The 23,754-nt window shown below is 40.8% G+C and overlaps 1 protein-coding gene across 2 annotated transcripts in view; it reads right to left on the bottom strand.

The window, feature by feature from the left end:
- The window catches only part of PRDM10 (PR/SET domain 10), an 88,562-nt gene that overhangs the window by 24,637 nt on the left and 40,171 nt on the right, over positions 1–23,754 (bottom strand). For both annotated transcript variants that reach the window (XM_014858514.3, XM_070489917.1), the window contains exons 5-11: positions 16,881–17,106; positions 14,835–15,076; positions 13,225–13,428; positions 9,002–9,074; positions 6,865–6,982; positions 4,636–4,765; positions 3,871–4,113 (exon numbers count right to left, since the gene is read on the bottom strand). In XM_014858514.3, coding sequence (XP_014714000.1) covers positions 3,871–4,113; positions 4,636–4,765; positions 6,865–6,982; positions 9,002–9,074; positions 13,225–13,428; positions 14,835–15,076; positions 16,881–17,106 — 1,236 coding nt within the window. The remainder of the gene's footprint in view (positions 1–3,870; positions 4,114–4,635; positions 4,766–6,864; positions 6,983–9,001; positions 9,075–13,224; positions 13,429–14,834; positions 15,077–16,880; positions 17,107–23,754) is intronic.

The raw sequence follows: 23,754 nt of genomic DNA, 5'->3' as shown, positions 1-23,754 counted from the left end.
AGGACACTTCCTTCTCAGGCTTCTCTCACATGGCTGGAAGAGAGATTTCACCTGCTCAGTTATCGTGAGTAGGTATGTAGCAATTGTGTTGTTTTCCTAAGGTGACTGGGCTGCTTCCGGCTTGCGTCATATTTTATTCTCCTTTGTATGTAGATTCCTTAAAAAACTGCTTAGCTCATAGGAAGTGTTTGATGAAAGTTTGAGAATTAATGAAATACATTACATATAAAAATCAAAAAGAATTCTTTCAAGATCTTCTCTATGGCCTCTGCAGAGATCTTTAAGAACAGAGACCTTCTTCAAATCAGCCACAGAGCTCAGCAGTTACCTAATCCTTCTACTCTATCTGGACAGATACTTATCTTACATAAAAGCTCTCACTATTTTGGCTACTTTCAATACTTGATGGAAATAGTGCAGATAAACAAATGCTATCCTGAGGCTCAGAGGTTCAACAGTGAGAGTGCTTTTGGCATGTAAGAGTCATTTCCCTCGCCCAAGCACAGAAGTTTCCACGGGCAGACACGATGTACAACAATTGCTCGTGGTCCCACTGGGGATTCCATTTCTCCTCGGGCGCCACATCTAGAACTCAGTTTTGTTTTGGTCCATTATGCTAATAAGCCTTCTGTCATTTCTGATTAGTATGAGCGTCCTCAGACTCTTGATTTAAACCGAGCAGCCACCTGGCTCCACTTTCTTAGTTCTATCAACAAACCTTGTTCTTATCATCTTTTTAATTTCCATGGAGCCCTGAATATCGTCTAAGTACTCAAGAACGAGACTGCGTTTCTCTGATCTAATGATCCTAATGCCATCCTCATGTTACAAGGCAGTGAAAGTGCTGCAACTGTTCCCACCCACTGACCCACTTACAGGATTTCTACTGCTAAGGTATCTTCTGCAGTTCAGAGCTACAACTGGTACACATTTCTGGAAGAAATCATGAAAAATGGTGGATACAACAAAGATGAATCCATTTTGGATCTTCTGATCCCTGAGGCGCAGCAAGCAACCACACCATACTGCACGGAACCTAAGCTACTCTGCAGTGCCAAAATGGCATTGTTGCTAAAATCTGTGATGAGGGATTCAACTCACATTGAAATGAATTCTGAAACAAAAGATTCTTTGCAGACAAAGACCATAAAAAGTTTCTAAAGTTTGATATTAATAGCTAAAAGAACCTAAATTATTGATCAATTTTCATATTATTTTGATCTTGACCCTAAAAGGAAATCAACCACGTTCAGTTTTGGCTTTTTTGTTTTTTGTAAACAACTTTTCTCTGGCCTGTTTTCTGCCCAGCTTTCAAAGCCTTTGGTGGGCTAATCCTGCCCAGTGTATCTCACTCTGCACTGTCCTTCAGCTGGCAGCCTATGCTGGGGTCAAGCCAGTACAAACTCTGTCCCAAGACCACGCCAAGCACGTTCCTGTGTCTCAGCCTTTGATTTTCTAGCTGCCTTCCTCTGAAACGGTCTACCTTTCTCCTGTCTCTCTTTCAAGAATCAGTTCAAGTCTCACCTCCTCTATGAATTATTCCCTGACTCCATCTTTTTTTGGCCTTTTGCTCTTCCCAGGTCCTATAGCAATTATAGGCTATACTTTTAAATTTAGCACTTAACAATAAGCCAGCTTACATCAGCAGTGCCTCCCTAGTTACACTGTAAGCTCCCATTAGACACGACTCAAGTGAAAATTCTACTGTGTACATAGCACGGTGCTGAAGGTATAGTTGGAACTCAGTGCTATTCCATAAGTCACTCAAACTGTTCTAGAGCTGGAAGGGACCTTGGAGAGCACTTAGTCCTGCCCTTCATTTTGTGTATGAGCAATCTGCAGCCCACAGTTTACTCACTGATCTATTTGAAAATAAATTACCATTATTCATTAACTAATTTGCATTTACAGTGGCAACGAAATTGTAGTGTCCACCAGGATTTAGTAAGTACAGGTTGCAAAGAACAGCAGGTCAGGCAAACACTGAAATAACATTCTGTTATGTGAAACACAGGAAACAAACCTACCTGCAGCTCCAGCTGAGCAGGCAGCGTTAGAGGAGAGAAAAATAGTTACATTACCAATTGGATTGGAAGACTTGCCTTCAGTTGGTCATTACCAATCTGGATAGAAAAAGATGAAAAAATACATAGCCCTACTTTTTAGAATGTGTGAGAGGAAAAAAGAAAAACAGCTCAACTAAGACTGACCTCCAAAAGCCACACGCACATGGCTTTTGCTTTGACACCTGGAACTCTGTACCAAAACCAGTAACTGAACTCACTCGAGAATACAAGTACAATTACAGCGAGATGATGCTCATGCATCCACAACTTCACGACACATGTGGGCTCTAGTTTTTCCCTTCAAAAAAATTAAATCTAAGCCTCTCCCTGGACTTAGTGAAAAATCAGAATGGCCAACGCAGAAGAGACAGTAATTGGGCAAGAAAGTGAAATGCAGACTGGGAAATAATGTAGAATGATGGATGGAAAGGTATTAATTTATAGCTTTTTGCCTTTCTGGTCTGTATCTACGTATGTTTACATATCCTTTTGAAATAATATACATGGAGCCAAAAGTTTTATATGTTTCCATAAAGGACCCTCCTAAAGGCTATTTAGCCCCGAGTACTTAGAGCCCTTCAGTGCTATCATACAGCTAGGAATGTTTACATGTATTTTTACATGAAGGCATGGACTAAACTATTTTTCAAGGTCCCTTCTAGCCTATAAGCATATAAGACTTAGACCAAAAGAAACATAAGCTAAAATGGTCATCCACCTAGAACTTGTAAAGCCTGGGAAGTTATATGAAAAACGTCTTTCATCTACACATAAAGTACTAATAAAAGTCTTGATATGCCCTGCTGCCACAAACATGGGTTTAAGTAATTATTTTCTAGATGTAAATTGTCAGCACAGGCACTTAGCCCATACAACCATATTGTTCTCCACATGCATGCCCCGCAGCTCTGAACTCAGACTCAAAGGCTCTCTGTAAAATAAGCGAAAACCACATCTGACCTGGGAGCCATGGAGGTCAGGCAGCCAGGTGGCCGACAGACAAGACGCAGGCCATGCAGGGAGCCACTGGCCTACTCCTGAATCTAGAGCTTAACTTCCAGCTGTCCCCAGGTGGGTGGGTTGTACCTGCCACCTCAACTTGGACACAGGTCCCTTTGCGTTGATAAGTAATGACGTTTGCCAGTCTCCCCTTGGAAATTGTAGATAACCAATTCAGTTACCCAAAATTAACCTGAGAACTACGATTAGGCACAGATCAGCCTGCCTTAAATGTAAATAATTATTATAATTAAATGTACTTATTTCTTCATTTCCAATCTGTGAGTTTAGGGATCCAGAGAGCTATACTATTTTATTTCATTTCATTTTATTTTATTTTTGCTGAGGAAGATTAGCCCTGAGCTAATATCTGTGCCAATCTTCCTCCACTTTATATGTGGATCACCACCATAGCATGGCTGACGAGTGCTGTAGGTCCACACCCAGGATCTGAACCCACAAACCCAGGCCACCAAAGCAGAGCACTCCAAACTTAACCACTATGCCACGGGGCCGGCCCCTATCCTATTTTGAATATACTAGTCCAGGAGCTGCCACAAGCCAGCCTTCTGTGTCATTACTAACTTGATCGAATCTAGGACCAGCCATTCCAGCCTGCCATAGGACACAAAAACACTGAGAAATAGTTAATACTCTCTTCCGCATTAAAGGGACTGAGTATGTGATAAGCTAGATGCAGGATTTCACAGTGGGTGGTGAGTAGGTTGGAAACACAGCACCTAAAAAGCTGGCTGACTAGAGAAGGGTCAGCACCTATGAGGGAGGAGCTCTGCGTCCCACTTACTCGGATGCGTTTGGCTCTGCGCATGTCATCGGCCGTCAGAGTGCTCTGGGTGGGCAGCACACTCTCCTCGTGCTGCGGCTGCAGATGGAGGCTGTGAGTTTCTGGCTCGTGCTCCAGAGAAGACTGGGTTTCCTGTGGCAGCTGTGGGATTGGGAGAGTGGTCTGCTCTGGCTGATCCAGCCCATTCAGAGCAGCTGGTTCAGCCTCGTCAAACTGCTCCTTGGTGGAAAAATGGAGCAACTCCTGAAATTGCAACAATCAGGCATTATTTCCTCACCTACTAGAGAGAGACGAGTGCTAGAAAGTCTGCCAGCTAAGGTTTAGAATTGCTGCTTATTTTTTAAATGACTAAAGTCATGCTGAGAAAAACTATTCTCCTTCTTGGAAGGTTAATTAGGTGACTATCCACAGAATGTAAAAACAAGAGATAGTCCAGATCACTTCATAAGGAAAAGACGGTGACAGGACTCTCCTGGACTACTGTAATCATTTTAATTATTTTAACTAATTAAACAGAGTCCCCAGTAATATCTCTGGACAATTTCAAACCATTAGGGCAGCAAAGTTGGGTTTTTGTTCTAAGTAACATTTGAAAACACATTCTTTTTGCCTTTCTCTAGTCATAGTTTAATTAACAGACAGCAAGGCACAGACATGACAGGACTGTCCACCTCTGAAAGGTCCTCGTATTTACATCCAGTAACGGTTCTGTTAAGCTGTTTAAGCGAGCGTCACAGAAGTCGCTCTTCCCCGTCCTCCCAGTACCTGTGTCCCGTCATCACACTTCTCCCCGTTTTCGCTGGTTATTTCCAAGCGGATAAATTTTGGAGGACGCCCTGGCCGTCGACCTGGGCCAAATCGCCTCTTGCCTCGTCCCCTTCCTCTGCCTCTTGTTCTGGGGACAAGAGATTGGATTATAAATAGTCATGGTTACATAATACTCCTTAACAAGTATTTCCCAAAACAATCCCGACTAACCCCAGGTCTTGATTTCCTCTCACTTTATTACTTTTCCCTGATTCTTTCCTCTAGTGGAAACTATTGTTTCGCTAATACACACTTCCTAAATTTCTCATCTTTGCCCTGTACATAGCTCAAAGAGATGTCTTAAATTATTCAGAAAAAAAGGAGCTATAAATATGCCAAACACTAACACCATTTTGCTACTGAAAATTCTGAAAGCATGAACACATCTTGGAAATGACGTGAGAAATGCAGACAGGACAGAACGCACTAAGCCTCGGAGTGTGTTTCTGGAGACCAGATTCCATTCTTCCCCTTTTTTCCCCTTGCCTCACCACTTACTCCTTCTAAGAACTCTGGCTGGATTTAAAAGAACTTTCTTGTTTTCCTATAAGCTTCTGGAAGGTCAGATCAAATTTCTAATTCAACTGTTCTATAACATGCCTGGTAAACACCAAATAAATTATCCCCTTTAATAGATTTCTAACATACAAAAATTCCTTAATAAAAGGGATTCAGAAAGTATGTCATGAAAACCTCTTTTAGAAGATGTGTGTGGGAATGTGTATAAAATTAATCTTCCACTCATCTATTTAACACTTTAACAAAAATTATATATTTTTTCCAGAAACTTTCAAAAGATTCTTTATTATAGAAAATTCTGAACCTAGGCAAATGCAGAGAATAACATAATGAGCCTAATGTACTCATTACCCAACTTCAACATTTGTCAACTCATGGCCAATTTTATTCCATCTCTATCCCCACTACTTCACCCACGCACAGACCCATTAGATTATTTTGAAGTAAATCCCAGATATCATTTCATCTGTAAATACTTCAGTATGAATCTCTAAAACATAAGGACTCACGTACGTGTATTTATATATACATCCTTCAACCTCCCTGGCATCTCCATCCCAATCCTTCCGTCACCTCTTTGCAGTCCGACATCCTCTTGATGTTTTCTCTCCCTTCTTCCACACATAAACTCCAAACTGATTCGTTGTACTCACTCCCTTGTGTATGCTCGTTTCCCATCCCCACTGCTGTTTCATCAATCTTGCTATGTTGTACGCTCTCAGCAAAACCCCGACCCTGTACACCAGTTCCCTGCCTGCTCTGTACTGGCGCTCTCGCAGAGAACTCTTGCAGTGTTCTCCTGCTGGAGACAACACACAGCCATGGCAGTGGTCTCAAATTTCACAACCACAAACCTCAAGTGAGCTCTCCACGTTGCAGGCAGTTATACTGGACTTCCCCTAGAACTTTTACTTTCCCACTTTCCTAAATGCCATTTCACACCATCTCCTCTCTCTTCAAACCCCATAAAAGTTGGCAACCCTGCATCTGTCGCATTGATACCACCCTATTCCAAACCACTCTTTCTTCACCTGAACTATTGAAATAGCTTCTAACTGACTCCCCGTCTTCACTCTCGATCAAATATAAGCTAAAGTGCTATTTTTCATTTTTATCCAGAGTGCCATTTAAAAATATAATTGACATCACAATACTCCCTGATCAGAACCCTCTACAGACTTCTTATCACACTTAAATAAAATCCAAATCTCTTACCATTACCCATAAAAGGCCCTACTGATCTGCCCCTGCCTAGAACTCTGTACAATTCCTATATGATTGTCCCTCATCTATCTTTTTTATATAGTGGAATTAAACATGATTTAGTTTGATAAAGGAATCCTACTACTGAAAAATGTTTGAAAATCAGAGAGGCAGATTACTTCAAAGATGTATGTATCTCAAGAATTCCTATTTCAGAATCTCTAGTCAAGAGAGATTTAACTAAGGTGTTATGCTGGAAAAGGTGTAAATAGTAAATGAGGACCCAGGAGAAGACAGGAAATGACAGATTAGAGATTTCCCTCAGCAGCCTACCTGGTTACCTACCTGTCTACACACACACACAGACATGCATACACACAGAAACACTCATTAGTTTATAGACAATACAGAAATGATTCTGAACCTTTAAAAACTAAGTTTGTGAAAACGTCGCCCTCATTATACCTGCTAAACACATCCAGTTTCTCATCGTGGGAATTGAGATGCTGTTGCAACTGCTCTGAGCTTATAAATCGGCGGTTACATTCATAGCAGGGCCAATTCTTCTCTTGCTCTCGAAGAACTGCAGTCACAGGAGAGAAATCATAAAGGCTGATGATCAACAGACACCAACAAAACTCAAATGTCCAGTATCCCCACCATTCTCATCACCCAGTAGCCCAGAGTTCATAAACATGCAGTGCCTCCAATTTGCATTACTGTTTTGCTATAAAATCAAAGGCTGAAGTTTGACAGAGAGGTGCTTTTTAGCATCTTATTTTCAGTTATATTCATATAAGACATCAAGGGGAAAAACACCCTCATACCACCCTTCCCCACCCCCAATCCACACAGACACACACAGCCTCACCACACTGGAAAGACAGTGCTACGATGGAAATCTGTGTTCAGATAACCTAGTGATTCAGATCCAAGTTTCATAATCTGAGAATATATTTCATCACAAATAACTTTAAAATCACTGCCCAATATAATCACTTTAGCAAAATGTTCAGAAGTATCTACTAAAGCTGATTATATGCACACCCTATTACCCGGCAATTCCACTCCTACATGTGCATCCAACAGAAATACACACGTTTGCTAAAAGACATGTCTAAGAATGTTCACAGGGGCACTCTTCCTAACTGCCCAAAACTGCAAACCCTGCTGTATAACAAAGAACCTGGTTGGCTTTTGTCCCTGGTTCCTGGGAAATAACCTCTAAATCTTTGGAATGTCCTAAGTAATAGGAGTGTCTTTGTTATTCAGGGCGGTCTCTGATCATACCTAAGCTTATGCTAATGAGATGACTCAGGAGGAGGGCAGCCTGAGTCAGAAAGCCCAACCATCTGCTTACAGGACTGGGGCTTTGAGCCAGGTGATATGAGTCAGGGAGGGGAGCGGGAGCTGGAGAGTACGTTCAATCACGTGGCCAATGATTCAATCAATCGTGCCTATGTAATGATGCCTCACTAAAAATGCTAGACACTGAAGCTCAGCTGAGCTTCTTTGCTTGGTAATCATACTTCAGTGTGCCAGGGAGGTGACTAAGGACACGTGAGACCCTCTTAAACCTTGCCCTAAGTGTCTCTTCATTTGGCTGGTCCTGATGTGTGTCCTTTATAATAAAACTGTAATCATAAGCACTTTTCTGAGTTCTGTGAGTCATTCTAGTGAATGATCAAACCTAAGTGGGTAGTGGGAACTCCCTAAATTGTAGCTAGTTGGTCAGAAGTGCAGGTGGCACGGGAATCCACGAGCTTGTGACTGGTGAGAAGAGTCTTGTGGAAGAGTCTGCTCTTAACCTGTGAAATGTGACCTAACTCCAGGCAGTTTAGTGTCAGAATTGCATTGTACAACCCAAATTTCCATCCACAGTAAAATAGATAAATTAACTGTGGCACATTCATACAGTAGAATGCCAAATAGCAATGAGAATGAACAAATTGCAATTACACACAACAATATGGATGAATCTCACAAACGAAATGTTGAGCAAGAGATGCCCAGACACCAAAAGTATACATATCATATAATTCTATTTATATAAAGTTCAGTAACAAGCATATTGTATCTGTCATATTGGATGTCAAGAGATTAGTTACACTTGGGAGTGAGGAGGAGATGGAAGAAGCCACAAGGGGACATCTGGGGCACTGGTCATGTTCTGTTCCTTGATCTGGGTGCAGGTTACACAGGTATGTTCACTTTGTGAAAATTCATTGAGCTATATAAACTTATAATTTGTGCATTTTTCTGTATGTAGATTATACTTCAGGAACATTTACATTAAAAACAAAGTCAGTACCTGCCTTGCAATGTCCTCAAAGGTGATTAAAACTAGATAGGGATCATCCTCTGATCTAGGTTCTAATTTAGGATTTGGAGGTTTTCATTATATTAAATACTATTTTCCAGCACCCATGAAAGACATGTAAATATGTCATCGTCATTTGATCCTAGAATTAGAGATGTAGCTCTAAAAAAACCTACTGGAATATGTTCTTAAATATATTGCGATGAAAAAGTTAGAGGTTGCATAAAGATGTTCTATATACAATGTAGAATTCATATAGAAAATATTAAAAAGTCCAACCACCTTTCCTCTCTTCCTCAGAAATGTCGTGAATTTTCTGGTTCACAAACTCAGCATAGGACGCAGCATACCACACCTACAAGAAGCAAGCACATCGTCAAGAACCAAGGGACGCCACCAGGTGTCCTTTCCATGCTTAAATTCTTTCTCCCGCTTACATAAAGCAATTCAGGCTTTGCCATGACCCACACCCACGAAAAACAGACAACAAAAAAATCCCACTGTGAGCCAACAGACCCTTTCACACCAGTCTGCAGGTGGTCAGTCAGGAAGTCCACTTGCCAAGACACACTGCGTGTTTTCTTTTTCCTTGTTAAAAAATTGTTTTCGTTATTAGAACAACTTCACAAGAGATAATATCAATAGTCTCTTATCTAAATAAAACATAGCCCCTTTTGATTCTTTATCTGTATTTAACCACAGGTTTTTACACAGCTGTAATCATAGTGGCTTCCACCCCAAGATGACACCACACAGCTCTTACTAGGGTCATCAGTGACTGTTTCAAATGCTCCCACGCCCTCCTGAGTCTCCTCCTCCCCCCCACCCCACAGGCTGCTCAGTCTCCCTGTCTGGCTCTTCTTTCTCTCCTCAACTTCTCAATATTAGTGTTCCTCAAAGCTTAGTACAAGTTCGGGGCCTTCTTATTTTTCCCTAAGGTGATCGTATCCATTTCCAGCTAACTCTGTGCTAATGACTCCCAAATTAATATCTCCATCCCAGACTTTCCCTCTCTCCTCCCGCTATGCACATCCTACTGCCTACCTGACATTTTGGATCAGCTCAAACTTAGCATGTCCAGAACTGAATTCTAGATACTTCCCTACTCACACTCCCACCACTGCCTATTTCCCCATCGCCATAAATACCCTACATTCCACCCAACTGCTCAGACCTGACACCTAAAAGGTGTCTGATTTCGCAGTTTTCTTCTGTAATCCTTTAGCAAGAACTATTGATTGCCCAGATGTTCTCCACCTCCCCTCCTCCCACCTACTTGCACGCCCAGATGAGCTCTTGTCTGGGCTTCAACCTGGCCTTCTAATGAGTCTCCTCTTTTCTATCTTGCTCTCTCCAATCCATTCTCCACACGGGAGCCTCAGTGGTCTTCTTAAAACACAATCAGATTTCATCATTCCCATGCTTAAAAGCCAGTATAACTTCTTGTTTCAAAATAAACCTGAAATGCTCAATGCTCCAAAGGGATCCAGGGTCTAGTCCCAGCTCCTACCACTCTGCCTTACCTGCCCTTCTGCAAGAGGGCCTGCTTTTAGTTCCTCAAACATACCCAGAGTTCTTTCCCGCCCTGACCCCTGCTCTGGCTGTTTCACCACCAGGACTGTTGAGCTCTTCCCCTTCCCCTTCCCAACCCTTCTACACTGCAGGCCCCTCTCATTCACAGTTCGCCTAAATATCGTCTCTTCAGCAAGCCTTCCCTATCCATCATAGCTACACTGGTCCCTTTCCTGCGTTTTGCTCTTTTGCATCCTGTTTCCTTCACGGCCCTTACCACTACTTGGTATTATTTGCTTATTTACATCTTCCTGCCCACCTCCCCTCTAGAATACAAGTTCCCTGAACACAGGGCACCAGTCTGTCTCTATTCTAGTGTCTGAAACATAGTAGGAGTTCAAAATATTAGTCACTAAATGAATCAATCATGTATAATTCTTATGGAATGTTATTTTAATTCTGGAAATATTATATGGAGAGACTTCATTTTTAACTGTGGAATAATATGCCACAGAGCCTGTATTCTATAATTTACTTAACCATGACTCTATGGTTGGATTTTTAGGTGGTTTATCATTTTGCTGTTATAAATTCTACCCTATTCTATCAATTCCAAGATGTATATTTTTCATATTTTAACATGCAGAAATCAGAATGTGTCTCAGAATCCAGGGCATCCTACGATGGCTGCCGTGATGTTGCTGTCACTGCCTGCTCACTACTCCTGCACAAGCCTGGCCAAGCTCCTTGTACTGTTCTCATCTCATTCAGTTACACGCCCCACTGGAACTCCAAGAGTTATTAACACTTGCCAAGCAATGCAAATGAAGGCAAAAAAAACTGTCATCTCCCTCAGAATAAATAAAAGAAATTTCAAAGCAATGCAAGGTTGGCATGATCATCCTGCTGGGCCTCTCATTAAGGTATCAAACAGCAAATTGTCAGAAACTCCTAATGACCTGATCAAAAACCACTTCACTTCCAAGGACATGTGTTTCAGTTGAAGAAAAAGACACACATGGGTTCAATCAATGGGAAAGCATAACATCAAAACGTGCAGAAAGGCTATCACTGGCTCAGAAAAATATCCCAGAGGTCATAGTGGAGCACTTATATTAAAAATCCTGTATCATCATCAGCACCTTGATGGCACAGAAGATGACAGATACAGAAAAGCACAAACATTCATGATGAAGTTAAACAGTGATTCAGTTTTACTGAAACAAAGTCAGACTGCACACAAAGCAGTTTATACCTTACCCAATTTATTTTGCCTATATGTGCCTTTTTAAACATGCGTAAGCGTGATGGGTTTTCAAAATTACGTCTAAATAAGTGTCAAATAGCTCCTGCAATAAATGTAAAATAACTATTTGTTAATAAAAATAAGCACTGTAATAAACTTTGACTGGCAGCATACTTTTTCTTAATGGTGTGTAAAACAGTAATGGTGCATCTCAGAGTCAATGGTGTCTGAGAGTCAGTAAAACCCTGCATTACAAAATTCTAATGTATCCAGCTCTATCTTTGCTTATAATTATTTTCTCAGACTAATTTTCAAAGTTTAGCTTTACTCGGCCAAGAACATTTTTGCCATCTACTGCCAGAAATATTCTAGAAAATATTGTAATTCTGTAACAAATGTCCCTACTTTTTAAACCCTCACATTCATTGTACTATACACATACTTTTTGCTAATTTAAATTGACAAAAATAGCAACTCATAGTTGTCTTGGGTTTTTAAATTATCAACATGAAAAAAATTTTTAACGTTTCTTTACTATTTGATTCGTCCTCTAAATAAGGTCTATTCCCAGTATTTGTTCATTTGTCCATCTGGATGTAGTGAGGTAAAAAGTGCACGACTTTCTCTCAGCGTTTATACTTAAACCTCGAACGTGTATTACAAATATTCCCCTGATTCTGTTGCTTCTTCTTTATCTACTGTTTTGGTTGTTCATTATATTGAACTATTGTATTCTTATTTAATTTTTTCTGTCTGTCTCTATCTCCACAGTTCTATCTACTGCTTATTTAAAAGAGAAAATCATCTCTTCTCCACAGTTAAGAAATATTCACTTCAGTTTTTTCTTATCAAGAATTAATTGGGATAGATGGTGTGAAATATGAATCTCCTTTTACGTATTTTCTTCAGGGTTCGTGGACTATCTAATTGATGGTTTCAAAGACACAGGTTTAGTACAGCTTTTGAACCAAGTCCAGGTCTTTGCTCTCCCCTGAGAGAGGAATCTATTTCTCACTTTTACCACACTGAGGCACTCTGCAATTCAGCGCTCATGTACTGATACAATCATTTCTCACCCATTTTTCATTTATATCTGGAAGCCATAGAGTATTTTGATCCCCTCTTTTGGCCATGTTCCTAACATAGCTTTAAAAGAAAAAAAGGAATTTTCCCTGAGGATCACAGCAGAATTTTCATTATGTCATCAAGAGTTATTATTAGTTACATAATAATATTATATTACCTATTAACATAATATTAAATATTATCTATTAATATTTAGACAAATTCCTACAGAGAGTTATCCCAGAAAAATACATTCTGACATCAGAAGTCACTGCATAGAATTCTTTGGGAAAAATGAAGTATTCAGATAAAGAATTCTGAACTCCATTTTACAAGATCTCCTGTTTCCCAACTAATTCTTCTTTGGAGTGTGTGAATGATGTTATGTGACCCCATCTTTAATCACTCCATCACAAATATCAGTCTATCACCCAAAACAACTACTTCCTTACCGCTGAGCCTAATGCCTTCGTGCAGCTGTTTGACAGACTCCAAAGTCATACACTTTTCACTCCGTTTTATTTATGGGATTACTATAGCTGTACAGCACATAGCTCACTAAGTAAGTGAATTACAAGGAAAGGACCATTTTTGTAAGAATCTTACTTCAGGAAAAAAAAAGTAGGAAAAGCATTAAATGATCGCTAATCCCAGCAAAGGCACCACTGACCCAGCACTGTACCTTGAGCTCCTGCTTGGGTTCCACGTTCTTTATGGTTGTGTAATACACATGGTGGCCATATTGGTAAGCCACCAGGTTCTGCTCCAGGTGATTCTGGGCCGGACGCACAAACATCATCCAGTTACAAAGGGTCTCATCAGACAACTCAAACCAGAGGTCCTCATGCAGATCCCTGTCCTTCCTGTCCCCTTTATCAAGAGAAACCTGCAACCAAAGAGAAAGTAAAAAGCCACATCAAAAACAAACAAAACCTTCAACATAACATGAATTAATTTCATAATATACAAAATACCACTCCTTAAATTAACCATATACGTATCCTGGTTCTTCTCTTTGTATCTAGAAAGACATTGGAATTGTGTCTTGCCAAATGTAAATGGGAAAGGATACTTTCTGAAGACTCACTTGTCAGAGAATTACCTGGAAAACCTAAAATGAGCAACCTAACTGCATAGCTTCAGTTGATGTTTCACCATTAACTAATACATCAAAAAATGCTAGAAATAAGCCAGAAAAAGGCAAGCAAAATACGCTCTAGTTCATTACAACTTGTTTCCGTTTGGGAGTCAACTGCATTCATTTATAATGTGTAGCCTGGCGATAGGTATTTCTCTTTACAAAGTAATATTCTTTCTTAGAGATCTTGAGCATTCACCGAACAAAACTTCCCCATGACAGTAGCTGAGTTCTCAAAAAACACGTTCCAAACCCATCCCTTCCCAACGCCCTTTCCTGGTCCTCCAGAGCGGCTCTCCAAGGAGCAGACAGCAGAGCAGGTGGAGAGAGGCAAAGTGTCAAATGTAGGGGTAGAGATCAGCAGAGAGATGCTTTAACACATAGTGAGCGCTTTAACCAAAGATTTGATGGGACAGACCTATTTCAAAAATTGAAAAGTGTTTTCCTGAAAATATTATTGGCTCTTAGCAGATTACATGAGTCTACATAATTCTCTTTGTATTCCAGTGAAAATTAGTTACCAAAAAATAAAGCATCAAATCCCCTATTGTGAGCTGAATGGTGTCCCCTCCAGATTCATACGTTGAAGCCCAAGCCCCCAGCGGCTCTGAATGTGACTATATGTCTGTTGCTTAAGCCCCTGGACTGCGGCAGGTTGTTAGGGCAGCCCCAGCAACTACTGCAGCCCCTAAGAAGGGTTCCGCTCAGAATTACTCATATAATTACTCAATTACTCACAGAAACCACAACCTCCGCTTTACTGGTGAAAGAGAGAAAGTTTCCATTTAAAACAATTTCAGCACAGAAAGACAAATACAGGGGCCAGCCCCGTGGCCCAGTGGTTAAGTTCGCACGCTCCACTTCAGCTGCCCAGGGTTTCACCGGTTCGGATCCTGGGCACCAACATGGCACCGGTCATCAGGCCACGCTGAGGCAGCGTCCCACATGCCACAACTAGAAGGAGACACAACTAAAAATATACAACTATGTACTGGGGGGCTTTGGGGAGAAAAAGGAAAAATAAAATCTTTAAAAAAAAAAGACAAATACCAGTAAACAACTGCTCTGAAACTGAATTAGGACTCAGTAAGAAAATGTGCGCCCCTTTAAAAATTATTAAGAACAAGAGTGAATCAGGAGAAAGCGTAAATTACCTTTAAGTGAATATAGCAGTCTTTCAGCTCGGACTCCCTGACGAGGGGGCCCTCCACAGGGCCAAACTGGGTGCGCTTGGGGATGCGCCTTTTGGAGAACACCCCGCCAAGGAACCTGTCGATGTACAGGACCAGCGGGAGGCTGGCCCTCGCCCTCGTGAGCACCGGCCGGTTGGGGATCGGATGCAGGGGGCCATGCTTCGGGCACACCGAAGAATGTGCATTATTACACTCCTCACACCCTGCAAAAGAAAGGAAACCTTGAAGTCAAATTCCTCAACATAACTTGATCTCAGGTAAAAAGGTCTAACCAGAGAGAATCCCCAATCTAAGTTTTCAAGTCAAAATTCAATGCACTCCTACAATTACACTACCTGTTCAATTGTAATACACTAGCTTTCATAGACCAAAAAAATCCTGTACTTTCCCTCTAAAATCAAGCAGAATTAGTTTATGCCTACCAAAAATAATATACAGGCTGTGACTTATTTCTCTATTGATATTAATTTGAAAAGTGGCCACTAAATTTACAAATCAATTATAACATGTCTGAAAAGAAAAAAGAAGAGCTTATCAGGCTAAATGTTGCAAAATCTGATGAGACAAAATAGATTAATTTTATAGTATGTAAATCATATCTCAATAAAGCTATTTAAAAAAGGCTGACAGCACTATTTAATCAGTTTCCTCAAAGGGAGTTACATAAGCCTCATTATTGTCTGGGTATATGTAATTCAAACAGAAAAAGTGCTGTACTGGTTGAGATTTCAATGCACATTGTGTGAAGATAATACTAAAATGAATGAATTTAGCATCCCACCCTTCATTTACTTGGATGACACAATTAGCCTAGCCCTGACAGGACATATATTTTCAGTTGATCACGAGGAGTGACCAGTTTGCAGTAACCATCCAATTCATCCCTCTTTCCCAGCAGAACTCATCTGTAGGCTACCTGACAGAATTAGATGCATATAGCCACAGAACAGAGAAAGTGACTGGACCACACAGAGATCATACTCACGATCCTTGACAAATTTAATTAACCAGTCATATTTTACCCAACTCTGGCTGTGTGACGACCTGGCTTAGGAAATAGGTATTTTCAATGTCTACAATTCTCCAATAATGGGGCACTACTTTGTAATCATATTTATAAGATAAAGTGATTTCATGTGTATCTGACTAAGGAGTTGCCTTGAAAACTTATGAATTCAAGGAAAAACAAGATGAGGAAGTTCTCTGTTGAATACAGAGCTAAACACTGGCCCCATGCAAATAGGCTTTACCACCACCACCCAGAAGGTCCCAGGAGAAACATGGTGAGACCACAAAGCTCTGAATAGCCTCGGCATCTCAGATAAATGAGCTAAGAACTTTGCTATAGAAACATGAAAATCGATGGAAAGATGCAATGATTTGGTGGGTGGAAGCAGGACCCCACCCCCACCCCCAAGCAGGCAGTACAGAGAGGCAGTCAGCGCTGTGGTTAACCATGGACACCCTGGAGCCAGACCCTGAGTCTGAATCCTGACTCTTGCAACAACTAAGCGTGACCTTGGGAAAGCTACCTACCTCATGAGACTGTGGAGAGCACTAAACACATTAGAAAACGTAACGCACTAGTGCCAGGAATATAGTAGGCATGTTTGAAAGGGTGTTAGGAAGAAAGGTAAAGCAGCAGAGCAAAACCGCTAAAGCTGACATGGCTGACCACTCTAGGACTGGGCAAACCTACCACGGTGGTTTGGCAGCTCGAGCTCTGGTATCAGAGAAACTCCGCCTCGACGGCTGATCCACCACTCACCCCTAGAGACACCGAGCTGGCTGCCTAGCGAAATTCTTCTGAGCTTCAGTTCTTTCATCAGTAAAATCAGTACTAACGGCAGCGGCAGCGCCTCCCTGACAGGCTGCTGCGAGGACGGAGTGAGACGATGCGTGTGGAGCAGGGAGCATAGTGTCTGCACACAGGAAGCCCTCAGTAAACGTTACCTATGTTCCCACACTCACACACTTACACACTCACAAGAAACAGCTCCAACTTACACAAGTCGTGCGGGTCAAAAGGCCGGGGTGGATCTGGTTCCCAATCATCCAGGTCCGTGTCTTCACCATCTTCTTCCTCATCTTCCTCAGTATCCTCATCCTCATCCTCATCCTCTTCCTCTTTGGCCTCCAGTCTGCCCATAGGGTTCTGCAGAGTTGCCAAAGGGTCTGACCCATCCACACTCTCGATTGAAGGTAACCCCTGGTTATGCACCGGTAACGAGGCCTGGACAAAGTTTAACCAGAAAGTCGGCACACACACCCCTTTAGTTAGCTGGCACATGTGCACGCACACAAAAGGCAAGGTTTGGATGGCATTCTTCACACTAGCTCCCTTCAGGGCCCTGGAGAAATGATTTCCTCTATGAGCTGTAATGAGGAGTCTGTCTTCACTTTTGCTCTTTCTGCCCCTTTCTTATCTAGGTGAGCAGACAAGAAAGGCTGGGTGCTCCCTCCTTAGCGCCGGCAGGAGTTCAAACCCCACAAGCCCCTGACCGTGTGCTCAGGAACCCTCACGGACCCCATCCCTTAACAACCATGAAACCCCGACAGTCTCCGTTCCTTGCTCTCTCCAACCACTTCAAACCTGCGTCAGAGGCCTGCCCTGTCTCCCCAGAGGCTTCAAACAGGCGAGTAATAAGCCTCTTCACACCCTCCTGGTGCATGTGTGGCATCATCAGTCTCAATGTCTGAACTCAGTTTTGGGCGGGGGTCCCTCCTGCCCTTCCAGGGTGGCCACAACATAGTGTCGGTAACAATCTGACCTATCTTCAACCACCACACTTTTAAACTAAACACGCTGCGGTGCAACACGCAGTTGGTAAAATTCCACAATCAACAGCTCTCTTTTTACATGCTTCAGAGAGGCTGAGATTTTTAAGGAAGAATGAAAGAGATGCCTATTTGTTTCATTATGCTGAAGTTAGTGTCTTGCAAGTAAGACAAAGCTTGGGTCACATATTGGGTTAATGCTACCTTACCAAATATGGTGGCAGAAAATAAATAGTACTTTAAAAAGTTCTCTCATCTCCTAAATCAGTGTCATGGGGTTACATGATACTCCAGACTCCTTTTACCCCAATCTTACTTCTCCTGCCCAGTTTAGCACCATAAGACACACTCAAGCCACATTCCCTTCCTCCCCTTCCTGTTCAATACATAAAGCAAGGTTTTTTAAAGGCCTACGCCTTTTCTTTGTCTTCGCCTATGTTGTTATCCTCACCCAGAAAGCTGTTCCCTCGCCAATCTCCCAAACCGTATCATGTTCCCGTGTCTCCATGCTCCATCTCTGACTGCTCGAGCCTCCCTGACTCTCCCCTGCTCCGATCTCCTCCAGCAATGGAAACAGAGAATCAGTCTACAACATCATTCAGCCTCTGCACCAACATTTCATCACCACACAGGACAGCTGGAGTCAGTTCCCAACAGCTCGGTGGTGGTTTTCTGTGAAGTAAAGATCTCCCCATACGTAATTCCATGCATTGGTCAGGACCTACGAGCTTCCTCTCGAGTGACATGAAATAAGTCTAACCCTCCCACCACATGAAGACAGTGCTTCAAATATTTCAAACCAAACACCCCTAATTCGTTCCATCATTTCCCACATGGCCAACCTTCCAGACCCCTCAAGCATCCTGTTGTCTTCACTTATTCCTCAGTGGATCCCACATTTTTTATGAATCTAGCTTCAGATTGCACTAGCATTTACGACAACCGCTGTTCTACTGCTGACCCACTTTGAATTTGCAAATAACTAAAATCTCTGGTTCTTTCTCCCCTCATAGAGCACTATCAAACCATTTTTCCCCTCTTCAGGACTTAAATAGCTGATTTTACTTAAATGGGGGATTTTGCATTTATCTCCAGTAACTATCATTTTATTACTTTCTTTGTTCTTCCAGTCTGCCAAGATCTTCTAGAATCTTGATTCTGACATCTCACCCACTGCTGTCCCTCACAGCTCTGTGTCCATTGACAAACACTATCGACTTTTCAGTGAGTATGCATTTTCATGTGAGTCCATCTTGCCTCTCCAACTGCATCTCAGGGAAACAGAGCACGGGCTTTGGAGTCAGACAGATTTAGAGTAAAATCCTGGCCCGACAACTTAGCAAGTTAATAAACTCCTCGGAACCTCAGTTTCCTTATCTGTAAAATGGGCATAGGAACACGTACCTCATAGGTTGTTTTCAGGATTAAATGAAATGATGTTTATGAGGCCAGTAATAGAGTGTCTGGCTCTTAGTAAGTGCTTAGTACTAATAATAATAGATTCCTATTATCACAAGTCCTTTAAGGACTGACATGACATCACATACTTCCTCTACAATGTTAAGAGACTGCTGAGCATGTGGTAGGTATTCAGTGAGGATTAGTCTGTGAAAATATTTGGCCCTTTGGGAAATGACATCAACCTCTTTAGGCATCTAAAGGAACTCTGCTGCTATTCACAGAAACATCCTTTTTCAGTTGAGCATCTAAGTCTAAGAATTTCTTAAACTCTCTAAAGAAACAGTATTGCGCGTGTTCACAGAGCCTGACTGCAACGGCAGTGTGAGATCACTGCCCAGCATTTGAAACACTCAGGCTCCAGAAGATCAAATCAGTTACCTCAAATAGCATATGCATGTTTTAACATGCATTCATTTAACCCGGGAGCCCAGACTTTTATGTGACATTCCATCTCTGTAGCTCAGGGTCTTGTAGAAGCTTTATTTGGGAGGACAAAATTCTGGGAGGTGCTCCTGCTTCAGCTTCAACAACAACAGGATAAAACGCCCACTGAGGTGAGGATTCAGCAAGGAGAAGAGCAAGGGGCTCCTGGGAACGAAACCGCATTCGCCACCTGCCCTCTGCATCCTCCCTGATCCTGCAGTGAAGCTACTTTGTTCCCACTTGCTCTCAGAGCGCAGTTTCGATACCAGCCTTTACTCTAAGCCACTTAAATTTCATGCCCGCATTAGTGATGGATGTTATCACACATTGAACAAACCAAAGCATATATCCACCTCTACTCCTCATAAATTCTTTATCTCTTGGCAGAGCCAACCTAAAAGAATGAACTTGGCAATTAAGAGTTATTTCAGCGAACCTGCGATGTATGTTTTCCCAACAGATGCTGCTAGAAAGCCTGTGGTTAGGCAAGGTTACTGCTGGCTTCTCGCCACTGCTGAGGAACCTGACATTAAAATAGTACCCACAAGCTTCTCCTCCCTTGTGCTGACACTCTCCTAGAAGAATGCGTCAAAGACAAGACTTGAACACTTCAGCATTATCTTGAAGGGCTGATGCTAAAGCAGAGGCTGAACGTATTCCAGAATCAGGCAGATACTGTCGAAAAGGGATGAAAAGAAACTGTGATAATCGTTTCTAGGTAAGAACTGTATATTTCTGGATAGCAGAGACCTCAACACACAGTAGGCATGCATTACAAATTTGTTTAATTAACAATTCAAATTGAACTGACAGAGAGCTAGGCATATATTTAAATTCCTTTGAGGCCAGGTAATGTTACTATACAACTCCTACGGGGCCAGTGACGAAATTTGAAATTCGGATTCTGACACTGCCCAGCTTTGTCCACTATGTCACAATGGCCCCCGTGGAGTTAAGTCTATTCAAGGAGAGCAGAAGAGGAGCTAAACACCACACACTTCGAATGCCAGAGCAACAAGGCAACCACACCTGCTCCCGAGGCGAAGGCCAGGCAGCAAGGTGGAGAGCAATGTGTGCCAATTTTACTTAAAGGAAAAGAATAAGAAATGAAAATATTTTAATCCTGTGTACTTTGTCATACACAACAAAACACGGTAAGAGGAAAAAGAATTTGTTAAACCTACAGTACCCTTTCTCCTTCCCACTTAATATCACTCTCTAATTATTTCTGAAACTACGTAATGCATTTCAGGATACGATTTATCTGAGAAGTAAAATATGAAACTACATTGGACAGCAGCAAACACAACAGAATGCTCCAGGGTTCCTGCTGAGACCAATTACCAGTGCAGCACATTCCCTTCTCAGTGTGTGGGGAGCCACACATGCTCATCTTCAGAAACGAGGAGGAGACTGAGCTTCTAGGTCTGGAGAGCATCGGTGCCTTTCTTAAAGAGGAGGGAATAATATATGAAAAAATCTTCAAATGGATTTTGCCATCACTGAAAACAATTGAAAATAGGAATCTTTTTGCTAAGAAAAAAACAATGCATCTATCATCTGTGTTAAATCCTCACTCCAATTTTCTTTCCAGAATTTATCCAGGTCACAGAGTAAACTGACAGTCACTGAGGTGTTATAGCCAGAAATAAAAATCATGCTGGTTGAAAGGAAACTGCAATCAAGAAAGATGCTAGAAGCCAATAGTTATAATAAGTGCCTTGTAATGCCAGGGTTCATAGAGCTATCTGAGAACAACTTTCCTTTTGCACAAAACATGAAACAAGCAGATTCTTTCTGGAGGCTGGAGAAGATGAAGGGCCATTCTGGGTGCAAATGGCAACAAAACTTCTAATTAAAGCTATGCCTTAATATTAAAACAATAAAATACCATTTTGCCTGTCAGATTGGCAAAATTTTAAAAGAATGCAAATACCCAACGTGGCAAGGGTGTATGGAAATGGGCATTTTCATATATTATTGGTGGGAATGTAAATTTTTTCAGCAGCTGAAAAGCAATTGAGAAAGTCCTATCAAAATAACTTTCCATTTATAATGAGAAATTTCAAACATATATCAAATAGAGAGAAGAATATAATAAACCTCACGTACCCATCACACAGGTTCAACAATCTATCGACTCATGGCTAACTGTATTTCAAGTCCTCTCCCACCCACTCTCCCCCTCACCAGATTATTTTGAAGCAAACCTCAGACACTATACATTTTCATCTGTAAATATTTCAGTAGATATCTCTAAAAGAAAAGGACTTTTGTATTTTATATATTATCATGCCTAAAAAATTACTCATTCCTTAACATCATCAAATATCCAGTTAGTGTTAGGATTTCCCCAACTGTCACATAATTTTTTTTACGATTGGTTTGTTTAGATCAGGACCCAACAAGGTCCGCATACTGCATCTGACATGCGTGTCTGAAGTCTCCTTTAATCTGCAAACCCCCATTCCTCTTCTTTTTCTTTGCATTTATTTGTGAAGGAAGCTAGGCCATATGTCCTACAGAGTTTCCCAAAGTCTGGATTTTGCTGATTGCATCCTGTGTGTCTTTTAACTTGTTCCATTTAGTCCAGCATGCATCCCATAAGTTGGCAGTGGAATCTAGAGACTCAATCAGGTTCAGGTTCAATTTGGGGGGGAGAAATACTTCATTATGTGATAAAATGCAATGGGAGGTACACAATACCGGGAGGCCTATAATGAATGGTTCTCTCTTTTTAGTGATATTAACAACGTTCAGAGGGTTAAGTTGATCCATCCATTAGAAAGTGCCTCATCAGCTTTTTCCTGATGGTTTCAGACTACTGTTGATAATCATTGCCTAGATCCATATTTCATTAGTAGATGAAAAATGGTGATATTCTAAGCCAATCACCCGCTCTTTATTTATTAGTTGGAATGCTTCCATAAAGAAATTTCCCTCATCAAGTAATTGTTTACCTGCGTACATTCAAGGAGAAAGGCTGGACTCTTTCCCATCATTTGCCAGTTTTTTTAAAAATGTGGTGGTCCCCTAGCATCCTCAAATAGTGACCAATGAGTTATTTCTTTTAATATCAGTATCGACTTGTGGATTTTAAATATATTTAATGTATTTGAATCTATTAATGGCATTTTCCTTTTTTTATGGGTCAAATTGTCCTATTTTGGCCCCTTCAATTTAGATTATGAGTTCTCTCCCCAGGACCCCAGAAGTTTTAGTAGCTTCTTTGCATTCTGATAAGACACGACGTTTCAGGCACATCTTATACATTTCCCGCCCCAGAGCTAGAATCTGAGCTAGAATCTATTTCTCTAAGTAGCCCTGATTCCTTTTACTGGAAAATTCTATTTAGAGACCACATTGGCTCATTGCTACTGGATTGATGACTGTATCTAAACCTTTTCGGTGGCCACAACTAGAAAACATATTTTTTAAGAGAAAATATATTATGAGTTCATACTGATGTTCTAATTCAAAATTAGGGTTCTGAGTTTTTATTTAATTTGTTTAGTTTTTATATGTGTATCTTTTTCCACTTCACAAAAAATCTTAGTTCTTAAATAACTTTAAATGTGAATATCTTTAGTCTCTATCATTTCTCTTTGGGGAATTTATTCTAAGGAAAGAATCTGATATGACATCTATGACAGTGTTCTTTATAGTAGCAACACAACAAAAAAAGCAAATAATTTCCATATAAAATAACAATGGAGAATATAAATAATAGCACATCCCTATAATACAATACTATACAGTCAATAAAAATGATGATGTAGCTTTTCAGGATACTATGAAAAGAAACAAATATATATCATCAAGATGAAAGATGAAAGCTACTTTTTTTTCTGTTCTTTTTGACTGAGATATAATTGAAATATAACACTATATTAGTTTTAGGTGTACAGAATAATGATTCAATATTTGTAGAAAGCTACTTTAAAAGAAAAAAAATCAAATACTTTGGCTGAATATACAATGGACTATTGAATAAATACGCAAAACTCCAAACAAAATATTTATAAACCAAATCCAAATCCAGACATATATGAAAAGGATCAAGTAGAGTTTATTCCAGAATTCAAGCCTGGCTTAATTTTTAAATATCAATTAATATAATTCACCATATTAATAGAAAAAAGGAGAAAAATCTCAACAGATTCAGAAAAAGCATTTGATAAAAATCAACATCCATGAATAATAATCAACATCAATTAAT

This window comes from Equus asinus, chromosome 20, assembly GCF_041296235.1.
Source record: "Equus asinus isolate D_3611 breed Donkey chromosome 20, EquAss-T2T_v2, whole genome shotgun sequence".
In the NCBI taxonomy this organism is placed as follows: Eukaryota; Metazoa; Chordata; class Mammalia; order Perissodactyla; family Equidae; genus Equus; species Equus asinus.
Note: the sequence above shows the minus strand (reverse complement) of the source record. Positions and strands in the feature narration are given on the sequence as shown.